At 56.3% G+C, this 12,284-nt stretch overlaps 1 protein-coding gene across 2 annotated transcripts; it reads left to right on the top strand.

Moving 5' to 3' along the window:
• The first annotated feature begins 1,782 nt into the window (after nucleotides 1-1,782).
• Nucleotides 1,783-11,452, top strand: ERGIC3 (ERGIC and golgi 3). 2 transcript variants are annotated; one of them, XM_038769316.1, is made up of 14 exons: nucleotides 1,783-1,889; nucleotides 4,266-4,336; nucleotides 5,797-5,884; nucleotides 6,301-6,420; nucleotides 6,644-6,737; nucleotides 6,850-7,015; nucleotides 7,292-7,349; nucleotides 8,185-8,199; nucleotides 8,975-9,006; nucleotides 9,195-9,291; nucleotides 9,652-9,716; nucleotides 10,073-10,209; nucleotides 10,590-10,645; nucleotides 10,784-11,452. In XM_038769316.1, the coding sequence occupies exons 1-14, from the start codon at nucleotides 1,793-1,795 to the stop codon at nucleotides 10,861-10,863; spliced, it is 1,176 nt and encodes a 391-aa protein (XP_038625244.1). In that variant the 5' UTR covers nucleotides 1,783-1,792; the 3' UTR covers nucleotides 10,864-11,452. The 2 variants fall into 2 exon arrangements, with proteins under 2 accessions (XP_038625244.1, XP_038625245.1); XM_038769317.1 differs by lacking the exon at nucleotides 8,185-8,199.
• Nucleotides 11,453-12,284: the final 832 nt, after the last annotated feature.

Here is a 12,284-nt window from a genome sequence, read left to right as displayed (position 1 = left end):
TTTCTTGGTATGTTTTGTTTTGTTCTCTGTCTCCCCCTTCTAGACTGTGAGCCCACTATTGGGTAGGGACCGTCTCTATATGTTGCCAACTTGTACTTCCCAAGCACTTAGTGCAGTGCTCTGCACGCAGTAGGCGCTCAATAAATACGATTGACGATGATGACTAACCGACTGACTATGACTAATTGGCTGAACTATATGTTCCCAACTTGTCCTGTTCCCCAGCGCTTAGTCCAGTGCTGTGCACACAGTAGGCGCTCAATTGATCCGATTGAATGAATGAATGAACGACTGACTGACTGAATGACTAACCGACTGACTGACTGAACGACTAACCGACTATGACTGATTGGCTGAACTATATGTTGCCAACTTGCCCTGTTCCCCAGCGCTCAGTCCAGTGCTGTGCACACAGTAGGCGCTCAATCGATCCGATTGAACGAATGAATGAACGACTGACTGACTAACCGACTGACTGACTGAACGACTAACCGACTGATTGAATGACTAACCGACTGACTATGACTGATTGGCTGAACTGTATGTTGCCAACTTGTCCTGTTCCCCAGCGCTTAGTCCAGTGCTGTGCACACATTAGGCGCTCAATCGATCCGATTGAATGAATGAATGAACGACTGACTGACTGAATGACTAACCGACTGACTATGACTGATTGGCTGAACTGTATGTTGCCAACTTGTCCTGTTCCCCAGCGCTTAGTCCAGTGCTGTGCACACAGTAGGCGCTCAATCGACCCGATTGAATGAATGAATGAACGACTGACTGACTGAATGACTAACCGACTGATTGAATGACTAACCGACTGACTATGACTGATTGGCTGAACTGTATGTTGCCAACTTGCCCTGTTCCCCGGCGCTCAGTACAGTGCTGTGCACACAGTAGGCGCTCAATCGATCAGATTGAATGAATGAATGAACGACCAACTGACTGAATGACTAACCGACTGACTATGACTGATTGGCTGAACTATATGTTGCCAACTTGCCCTGTTCCCCAGCGCTCAGTCCAGTGGCTGTGCACACAGTAGGCGCTCAATCGATCCAATTGAATGAATGAATGAACGACTGACTGAATGACTATGACTGATTGGCTGAACTATATGTTGCCAACTTGCCCTGTTCCCCAGCGCTCAGTCCAGTGTTGTGCACACAGTAGGTGCTCAATCGATCCGATTGAATGAATGAATGGACGACTGACTGACTGAACGACTAACCGACTGATTGAATGACTAACCGACTGACTAGGACTGATTGGCTGAACTGCATGTTGCCAACTTGCCCTGTTCCCCAGCGCTCAGTCCAGTGGCTGTGCACACAGTAGGCGCTCAATCGATCCAATTGAATGAATGAATGAACGACTGACTGAATGACTATGACTGATTGGCTGAACTATATGTTGCCAACTTGCCCTGTTCCCCAGCGCTCAGTCCAGTGTTGTGCACACAGTAGGTGCTCAATCGATCCGATTGAATGAACGAATGGACGACTGACTGACTGAACGACTAACCGACTGATTGAATGACTAACCGACTGACTAGGACTGATTGGCTGAACTGTATGTTGCCAACTTGCCCTGTTCCCCAGCGCTTAGTCCAGTGTTGTGCACACAGTAGGCGCTCAATCGATACGATTGAATGAATGAATGAACGACTGAGTGAGTGAGGCCGGCGTCAAGAGCAGGCCCGGGCGGGGCCTCGGCCCGGCTGTCAATCACTGCCGGCGGGGCGGGAGCCGAGTCAGCGCGCAGGCGCGGCCGTCCCCTGCCGGGCATGGCGGCCATGGAGGCCTTGGGGAAGCTGAAGCAGTTCGATGCCTATCCGAAGACCCTGGAGGACTTCCGGGTCAAGACCTGTGGAGGGGCCACGGGTATGGACAACGGGGGGGTTGGAGGACGGGAAAGGGATGGGAAGGGATGGGATGGGATAGGATGGGAAGGGATGGGATGGGATGGGGTGGCCCCCTCCCTCCCTCCCTCCCCCTTCCCAGGCCTGGACCCCCAGCCATTCCCTTCCCCACAGCACCTGTATATATGTATATGTGTTTGTACATATTTATTACTCTATCTATTTATTGATTTATTTTACTTGTACATCTCTATTCTATTCATTTTATTGTGTTAGTCTGGTTGGTTTTGTTCTCTGTCTCCCCCTTTTAGACTGTCAGCCCGCTGTTGGGTAGGGCCTGTCTCTCTATGCTGCCGACTTGTAGTTCCCAAGCGCTTAGTACAGTGCTCTGCACATAGTAAGCGCTCAATAAATACGATTGATGATGGTGATGATGATGATGAGGGGACAGGACAGTTCCCATGATGCCCCGCTCCTCCTCCTCCCCCTCACAGCCCTTGTGTCTCCCTCTACACATTTATTACTCTGCTGGATTAATGCTTCCCCCCCCACCCCCCCCCCGCCTTACTGTCTATATGTTTCTACATGTTTATTACTCTATTGATTTATTTATTTTATTTGTACATATTTATTCTATTTATTTTATTTTGTTAATGTGTTTTGTTTTGTTCTCTGTCTCCCCCTTCTAGACTGTGAACCCGCTGTTGGGTCGGGACCTGTATATATATATATATACATATATATATATATATATATACATATATATATATATATATATTTCTACATATTTATCACTCGATTGATTTATTTTACTTGTACAGATTTATCCTATCTTATTTTGTTAATATGTTTTCTTCTGCTGTCTGTCTCCCCCTTCTAGACTGTGAACCCGCTGTTGGGTAGGGACCTGTATATATATATGTGTACACACACACACACACACACACACACACACACACACACACACACATGTATATTTCTACATATTTATCACTATTGATTTATTTATTTTACTTATACAGATTTATTCTATCTTATTTTGTTGATATGTTTTCTTTTGTTGTCTGGCTCCCCCTTCTAGACTGTGAACCCACTGTTGGGTAGGGATGTGTGTGTGTGTGTGTGTGTGTGTGTGTGTGTACATTTATTTTGCTTGTACATATTTATCCTATCTTATTTTGTTAATATGTTTTCTTTTGTTGTCTGTCTCCCCCTTCTAGACTGGGAACCCGCTGTTGGGTAGGGACCTGTATACACACACACACACACACACACACACACACACACACGTGTGTGTTTGTATGTGTTTCTACATATTTATCACTCGATTGATTTATTTTACTTATACAGATTTAGTCTATCTTATTTTGTTAATATGTTTTGTTTCGTTGTCCGTCTCCCCCTTCTAGACTGTGAACCCGCTGTTGGGTAGGGACCTGTATATATATGTGTATACACATATAAATATATGTTTCTACGTATTTATCACTCTGTTGATTGATTTATTTGACTTGTACAGATTTATTCTATCTTATTTTGTTAATATGTTTTCTTTTGTTATCTGTCTCCCCCTTCTAGACTGGGAACCCACTGTTGGGTAGGGACCTGTGTGTATATATATATATATGTATGTATACACACATATATACATATATGTGTGTATGTATATGTTTCTACATATTTATCACTCGATTTATTTATTTTACTTGTACAGATTTAGTCTATCTTATTTTGTTAATATGTTTTCTTTTAATAATAATAATGATGGCATTTGTTAAGCGCTTACTATGTGCAAAGCACTGTTCTAAGCGCTGGGGAGGTTACAAGGTGATCAGGTTGTCCCACAGGGGGCTCACAGTCTTAATCCCCATTTTACAGATGAGGGAACTGAGGCCCAGAGAAGTGAAGTGACTTGCCCAAAGTCACACAGCTGACAACTGGCAGAGCCGGGGTTTGAACCCACAACTTCAGACTCCAAAGCCCGCACTCTTTCCATTGAGCCACGCTGCTTCTCTTTTGTTGTCTGTCTCCCCCTTCTAAACTGTGAACCCGCTGTTGGGTAGGGACCTGTATAAATATATGTGTATATATATACATGTATATATGTATGTACATATTTATTACTCTATTGATTTATTTATTTTACTTGTACATATTTATTCTATCTTATTTTGTTGATATGTTTTCTTTTGTTGCCTGTCTCCCCCTTCTAGACTGTGAACCCATTGTTGGGTAGGGACCATCTCTATATGTTGCCGACTTGTAACGATAATAATAATGTTGGCATTAAGTACTTACTATGTGCTTGTACTTCTCAAGCGCTTAGTACAGTGCTCTGCACGCAGTAAGCGCTCAATGAGTGCGATTGTATGAATGAATGAATTTCTTTGTCCCGCAGTGACCATCATCAGCGGTCTCCTCATGCTGCTGCTCTTCTTCTCCGAGCTCCAGTACTACCTCACCACCGAGGTACGGCCCACCCTCCTGACCCTAACCCCCATCCTGACATTTGCTCAGCGCTTACTATAGGCTAAGCGCTGGCATAGATGCAAGGTAATCAGGTCTGTTCCCCTCCCCTCCTAATCTCCCTCATCCTGGCATTTATTCGGTACTTACTATAAACCAAGCACTGGGGTAGATGAAAGGGGGCTCGCCGTGGAGGGGGCAGGTGATGACTGGGGCTCGGGGTGGCGGCGGGAATCCGGCCCCGTTGGCCTCTCTGCCGGTGGGGGTGAAGGCTGGGGTGGTCCTGGGCGTGCGGATCCCCTCGAGCTTTGCCCACGGGGGGCCGTCGATGCCTTCGGGTGGCCATGACGAGGGGGTAGAGCAGTCCTCCCCCAAACGCAAACGGGGCCAAGTGCGCCATCGGCTTCCGGGCCCCTCGGGCGGGACGTACAAACGGCGTTGGCCTGACTTGGGCGGCCATCCAAAATAATAGTAATCATTAATAAATAATTATGGTATTTGTGAAGTTCTCACTATGTCTCTATATGTTGCCAACTTGTACTTCCCAAGCGCTTAGTACAGTGCTCTGCACACCGTAAGCGCTCAGTAAATACAAGTGAATGAATGACTGATAATTATGGCATCTGTGAAGTTCTAAGCGCGGGAGGGTGGATATTCTATTTACTGTTCTATTTATTTTGTTAATGATGTGCATCTAGCTTTACTTCTCTTTATTCTGATGACTCCTATCCACATGCTTTGTTTTGTTGTCTGTCTCCCCCCTTTAGACTGTGAGCCCGCTGTTGGGTAGGGACCGTCTCTATATGTTGCCAACTTGTACCTCCCAAGCGCTTAGTACGGTGATCTGCACCCAGTAAGCGCTCAGTAAATACGATTGAATGAATAATTAGGTCGGTCCCCTCCAATCCCCCTCATCCTGGTATTTGCTCAACTCTTACTATAAACTAAACGCTGGGGTAGATACAAAGTAATCAGGTCGGTCCCCTCCTAACCCCCCTCATCCTGGTGTTTGCCAAGCGCTTACTATAAGCTAAGCGCTGGGGTAGATACAAAGTAATCAGGTCCGTCCCTAATCCCCCTCATCCTGGTGTTTGCCAAGCGCTTACTATAAACTAAGCGCTGGGGTAGATACAAGGTAATCAGATCAATCATAGGCCCTGCCCCACACCGGGGCTCACAGCTTAAGGGGGAGGAAAAACAGGTGGTTAATCATCAGTCAATCAATCAGTAGTATTTTTTGAGCGCTTACTGTGAGCCGAGCTAGTCCTCATTTTACAGATGTGGAAACTGAGGCACAGGGAAGCAAAGTGGCTTGGCCAAGGTCACATAGCAGACAAGTGGCGGAGCCGGGATTAGAATCCAGGTCTTCCAGGCAGATGCTCCTTCCGTTTAGGCCACCTTGCCTCCCTTCCGATCAACCCTCCGTGACCCCTCCATCCTTTCCCCCTCCCTCCTCCGACCAGGTGCACCCAGAGCTGTACGTGGACAAGTCCCGGGGAGATAAGCTGAAGATCAACATTGACGTCGTCTTTCCGCATATGCCGTGCGCCTGTGAGTGACTTGCCGCCCGTCCCCCTCTTTCCGTAACCTTCCTCCCCCAGCCCCCTCAAATGGGGCACCTTTCATCATCTCCCTGCCCGCACTTCCTAATCAGTCGTATTTATTGAGCGCTTACTGTGTGGAGAGCAATGTGCTAAACGCTTGAGAGAGTACAATATAGCAGAGTCGGTAGACGGTTTCTGCCCACGACAAGCAGACAGTGACGGAACCGGGGTTAGAACTGGTTCTCCGGACTTCCGATTCCGTGCTCCTTCCCGCTAAGCCGTGTTGCTTCCCTCCTGTCATCACCCCCCTCCCCCCCGCACAGACACAGACGCAGACAGACCGAGGTCGGGGGCGGCAACCGAGGCCTCCTCCTCAGCCTCCGCCTCATCCAGTCCCTCCCCGGCCCATCCCGTTTCTTCCAGACCTGAGCATCGACGCCATGGATGTAGCCGGGGAACAGCAGCTGGATGTGGAGCACAATCTGTTCAAGCAGCGGCTGGACAAGGACGGCCAGCCCGTGACCACCGAGGCCGAGCGCCACGGTAACGGGGAACCCAAGGATGGGGCCGGGGTCACCCTCTCCCCCCCTTCCCTTATCCCCCCGACCCATCCAGTGTTGCCCTTCCTGGCCAGCCCTCAGCCGTCCACCTCCCGCTCACGGCCCCTCTCCCCGGGCCTGTTGGGCCACCTCACGGTCAGCACCTCCATCCCCCGGCCCTGGCCGGCCCCCCTCGAGCCCCTCTGAGCTCCGTTCGGTCCCCTCAGAGCTGGGCAAAGAAGAAGAGCAGATATTCGAGCCCAACTCCCTGGACCCCGACCGCTGCGAGAGTTGCTACGGGGCCGAGTCGGAGGACATCAGGTGAGCGGCCCGCGGAAGAGCCCGAGCGGGGCGGCCTCGGTGGGGAGCCCCGGACCCCGGGAGGGTCCTCGGCCGGGCCGGGCGGGCGGTTAGCGGAGCCGGCCCCCGGCAGGTGCTGTAACACGTGCGAGGACGTGCGGGAGGCTTACCGGCGCCGCGGCTGGGCCTTCAAGAACCCGGATACCATCGAGCAGTGCAAGCGCGAGGGCTTCAGCCAGAAGATGCAGGAGCAGAAGAACGAGGGCTGCCAGGTGTACGGCTTCCTGGAGGTCAACAAGGTGGGGACCCCCGACGGAGGAGGGGTCGTGTCCCCCATCCCCCCCCCCCGCCACCATCCCATGGTTGCCTGTTCTGCCTGGGATTTCCACTGCGGGTGGTCTCCTCCCACCGGGGGAGTCTGGGTTAACCGAGGAGGAGGCCGGCTGATGTCGTGGGGGCTAGGCTGCGGGGGGGTGTAGGTTGTGCCCAAATGTCGGCTGAGTGGCGGGTTCAGGCTGCCCCCACCCCCTACCCCACCTGGGGACTGCAGGACTCAGAGGAAACCTTTCCCAAAGGTGGCCGGAAACTTCCACTTCGCACCTGGGAAGAGCTTCCAGCAGTCCCATGTCCACGGTAAGAAACGCGGACAGATCCACCCCTGCCGGGTTTACTCCCCATCCTCCCACCAGCTTTGGGTCGCTGTGGTATTCCTTGCGCGCGTACTGGGTGCCCAGCACCGTACTGAGCACTGGGGCAGATACGAGGTGAGCAGCTTCCACACTGTCCCTGTCCCACGTGCGGCAGCCGCAGACTTAGTACGAAGGAGAATGGGTATGGAGTCCCCAGAGAGATCAGGCGACTTGCCCAAAGTGCCACAGCAGGCAAGCGGCCGATCCGGGACGGGAGCCCGGGGCCACCGATTCCTGGGCCTGTGCTCTTTCCGCTAGGCCACAGTGCTTCCCCCGCCACCTCGTCCTAGGAGCCCTCTCCCTCCGCCCCGTGGTCCCCTTCCGCCGCGGCTCAGTAGTCCCCAGCCTCACCGGTGGGATGCCACTGGCCTCCGTGGGTGGCCTGACCTGGTGGGCCGTCACCGCTGGGACCTCGTAGTCGACACTGAGCCCCCCTCGGGGGCAGGAGCCACAAGGGTGGGCCGAGGTAGCCACTCGAGGGCAAGTGGGAGCCCGTGGCCGTTGCGGAAGTTCAGGCCCTCCCCTGGCCTCCGCGTCATCCGGGCCCATTCCTCGGCTCCCCTTTCCCCGGCAGAGTGGCCGGAATCGGGGGGAGGAGGGGCGGTGTCTCCGGGAAACGTGTGTACCCTCGGGGTGGGCAGAGGGTGAGCTGGCACGCTGGCCGGCGGGGCGTGGGGGCCGGCCCTCCCCCCTCCCTCTCTGCTTCTACCCGGACTTCTCCCGTGAAGACGTGAACCTCTCTTCTCTTGCTTCCCTCCCTTCCCCTCTCCCTGCTGCAGTCCACGCCGTGGAGAGTAAGTGGCTGAGCTCTTATCCTTTCCCTCCCTCCTGACTTGCGTCCGTCCGTCCGTCCCTCCGTCCCGGGGGCCTCCGCCCCGGCCCCCGACAGATCCCTGTCCCATCTCGGCGGACTGGGGTTCCAGGCAGCCCGGGCGGGGCGAGCCGGCAGACGAAGTGCGGACGAGGGAGACGCCCCCCCCAACCTCGCCTGGCTTCGAGCCACTCTGTCCGCCGTGGGCTCAGACCGGCGGGTGGCCTCCCGGGCCCCGGGCCAGACGGGGGTGTGGGGGAAGGACCCGCCTCACGAGCACTGATGAACGTCTTCCCTCGTCTTTCCTGGCCATTTCCCTTCTGCCGGGTTGGGAAAATGATCCCGGGGCTGCCCGGGGAGCCCTGGCCCACCTTCCCGGGCGAAGCCTGCTGGCTAGCCCCCTTGGGGTCCCGGAAGGAGCCGGGGCATACGGACAGCTGGGCCGGGGCTTCCTGTTTGCTGCCCGCGGGCCCGGAGAGGAGCGTCCGGGTCACCGCTGGCAGCGGGCAACATCGGGGTCAGGCAGGATGAGGAGGAGTTTTGGAGGGCAGATTGGGGACTGGGCCAAGACCCTGGATGATGCTGCCTCGCTCCCGAGCCCCCCTTTTCTCGGTCCCCCATCGGAGGGAAGGAGGGAGGGCCCCGCCGGTGAACACAGTCCACCTCCCGCACGTCCCCTTAGGAGTGGGCAGAACCGCTCCCACCACCTCCACTGGCTTCCCCGGGCAAGGACTAATCTCTCTTCCCTTCCGTTCCAGTCCATGACCTGCAGAGCTTTGGCCTCGACAACGTACGTACCCTCAAGCCCCACAGGGACCATCAAAGCCGCCCGGCCGGGAGCGAGCCAGGGGTGGGGCGGGTGGCCCGGCCCGGGGGCTCCGGCTCAGCCGCGGCGAGAGACCGAGGGAAGGCCGGGTTGGGCTCCTCGGATGCCCTTCCTCCCGACTGACCCGGCTCGTCGCTGTCCGTGCCCGGCAGATCAACATGACTCATTACATCAAGCACCTGTCGTTTGGCGAGGACTACCCCGGGATCGTGAACCCCCTGGATGGCACGGACGTCTCCGCCCCCCAAGGTAACCGGCTGGCTCGGGCGGTCCCGGACGCCTGGTGCAGTGGGCCCAAGCGGCCTCTCGGCTCACCCCTGAGGCCCGGGGTCACTCGCTCCGAAGGGCCGTGGGGGGGGCCCGGCGGCCCCCGAGGTGGGCATCCGGCTGCCCGCCTCTCAGCTGGGTCGAGCCTGGTTCGAGCTAGCGGGCCCGGCGAGATGCCAGACCCCTGCCGAGGCCCAAGCAGTACCCCTCCGGGGCGTCGGCTCACTCCCGGAAATCCCGCCACCCCTTCCCTCACCCCATCTCCTCCCCGCACCCCCTGTTTTCTCCCTGCTGTCCTCTCTGTCGGCTCCCCGGGCCCAACTCCGCTGTCCTGTCTTGCAGCGTCCATGATGTTCCAGTACTTCGTGAAGGTCGTGCCCACGGTGTACATGAAGGTGGACGGGCAGGTGAGTACCCCTGGCCTGCCGCCCCTCGCCACCCACCGATCCGTTCTCCTCCAGCGCTGCTCGACTCCCTGCCGCAGCCTGGGGGGCCAGGTTCCCCTCCCTCCCTCCCTCCCTCCCTTCCTTCCTCTCTCCCTCCCTCCCTCCCTCCATCCCATGGGTCTGGGGGCGGGAAGCGGGGTGAGGACCGTGCCCTGGAGTGGTTCGGGTGGGGATGAGGTGCCCACCAGGTGCTTTCCCTAGGGCCGTCCCCGACCTCCCCCGTCGGCCTCCCCCAGGGTCTCCATCCCAAGGGCTTCCCGTCTCTGCCTCCCCCAGCGTCTCTACCCCCAGGGCTTCCCCTGTCCTGCCTCCCCCAGGTCGTGCGGACAAACCAGTTCTCGGTGACGCGGCACGAGAAAGTGGCCAACGGGCTGATCGGGGACCAGGGGCTGCCCGGAGTCTTCGTGCTGTACGAGCTGTCGCCCATGATGGTCAAGCTGACCGAGAAGCACAGGTGGGTGGGCGGGCGAGGGCGGGCGGCTTCGCGGGGGAGGCGGGAGGAGCCGACACCGTGCTGCCATCTTGACCCCCCCTCGGCATCTTCCTAGAGAAGAAGACGGCACGACCTAGAAAAGCAGCGTGGCTCAGTGGAAGGAGCCCGGGCTTTTGAGTCAGAGGTCATGGGTTCAAATCCCGGCTCCGCCAGTTGTCAGCTGTGTGACTCTGGGCCTCAGTTCCCTCAACTGTAAAATGGGGGTTAAGACTGTGAGCCCCCCTGGGACAACCTCATTACCTTGTCACCTCCCCAGCGCCTAGAACAGTGCTTGGCACATAGTAAGCGCTTAATAAATGCCGTCATCATTATTATTATTATTATTCCCCTGCCATCCCCAGATCCTTCACCCACTTCCTCACTGGCGTCTGCGCCATCATCGGGGGCGTGTTTACAGGTAAGACGGTCGGGCCCGCCCCCACGGCGGGGGGCGGGAGGTTCCCCACTCGGCCGAGTGGGATTAGGGCCGGGGGGACGCGTGCCGCAGACCCAGCACCCTGGACTCCATCGCTGCTCCTCTCCCCTCCCTACCCAGTGGCCGGCCTCGTGGACTCGCTCATCTACCACTCAGCCCGAGCCATCCAGAAGAAGATCGAGCTGGGAAAGGCGTCGTAGCTTGGGACCCGACCGGACCCCCCGGCCACCGGGATGCCCCGGGCCCAGAGGGACTGCGCCCGGCCCTGGGGGCACTGGCCCCGCGGCCCCCACCGGCAGCTGGCCTGCATTCAGACGGGCTTGTGGGCGGCCCAGCAGCTGGGCTCTTGCTGGGCAGCCTCTCCTCACATCCTGCCCTCCCCCCCAAAAATTGGCCACCACGGAGTGTGTGTGTGAGTGCATGTGTGTATGTGTGTGTACAGTTTCCCCCTCCTTGCCCCAGCGACCCTGTCCTGCTTCCCAATCTCGTTCTCCCAGCAGACTCCCGTTCCCAGCCGCAGCCCCGTTCATCCCGCCCCCATTTTTCTGTCCCTGCTCCTCCAGCTCGTGCTGGCTAGGCCAAGGCTGGGGGAGTCTGGGAAAGACCACCCCTCCCGGGCCGCCGAGCCCCGTCCCCTGCCCCTTCCCTCCGACCTCGGACGCGGAGACATTGCCCTGGAGGATGACCGTGATGCCGCTGTGGCTGATGATGTTGATGACGACGACGATGACGATGAGAAGCTTTCATTAAACAGATCCGGACCACCTGTTGGAGGAGTGGCAGTGGTGACACCGAGAGATCACATTCATTACACCGGAACTGGCAGGCGGGCACGAGCCGGTTGCCCTGGGGGTTCACCGGAGGCCACCCTCCCCTCCCCAACCCACTCTAACTTCCCCTCGGTTGCCCCGGGAACGGACCCAAAGCCCCGCGTGAGCCCGCCTGTCTGGGCTGCGAAAGGCAGAGGCCAGAGGGACGTAGGAGCGGAGATGCCCCGTCTCCTCTCTCCCCTCTTCCACCCTGCTCCAGAAGAGAGGGCCCATTTGCCACCCCCCAACTGAGGCTGAGCAGAAGCCAAAAGAGGTCCTGATGCTCTCGGCCCCGTGCTCGCGGTATTCTCGTCCGTTACGTGTGGGTTGGGAGGGGTGTCCTTTCCCCTCCTCCTCCGGGCGGTAGCATCCTTCACCCCCTCACGCCCCAGATGATAATTACGGTAATTTTTCAGCGCTTACCGTGTACCAAGCCCTAATGCCAATCTAAGGACAAGCCGGCCCTTGAGGGCTCCCTGTGGCATCATTCCTAGTCAGCGGCCCTGGAGGAGTTGGATGCCTCTCTGCACTTGCCTTTACCTCACCCAGGGGTCGGAGCCCTTACTGTGTGCAGAACACTGTACTAAGGGCTTGGGAGAGGACCACACAGAAAGGTTGGTGACAAGGTCCCTGCCCACAAAAAGAGATGATGGTCCAGGGGCAGAGACAGACTTTAAAACAAATTACAGATCGGGGAAATGGCGGAGAAAAAGGATGTGCACGTAAAGGCTGTAGGCTGGAGCAAAGTACTTAGGTAGTCACTTACTGAGCACTTACTTTTTGGTGAGCACTGTACTAAGAGTTTGGGAGAG

Source organism: Tachyglossus aculeatus, chromosome X5 (genome assembly GCF_015852505.1).
Source record: "Tachyglossus aculeatus isolate mTacAcu1 chromosome X5, mTacAcu1.pri, whole genome shotgun sequence".
NCBI lineage: Eukaryota > Metazoa > Chordata > Mammalia > Monotremata > Tachyglossidae > Tachyglossus > Tachyglossus aculeatus.
Note: the sequence above shows the minus strand (reverse complement) of the source record. Positions and strands in the feature narration are given on the sequence as shown.

What these genes read in the sequence shown, in the direction of transcription:
- ERGIC3 (XM_038769316.1), top strand. Translation starts at nt 1,793, where the DNA reads ATGGCGGCCATGGAGGCCTTGGGGAAGCTGAAGCAGTTCGATGCCTAT. An exon ending in GCCGAGTCGGAGGACATCAG is followed by an intron (nt 6,738 to 6,849) that starts GTGAGCGGCCCG and finishes GGCCCCCGGCAG; the next exon opens with GTGCTGTAACACGTGCGAGG. An exon ending in AGAGCTTTGGCCTCGACAAC is followed by an intron (nt 9,007 to 9,194) that starts GTACGTACCCTC and finishes CGTGCCCGGCAG; the next exon opens with ATCAACATGACTCATTACAT.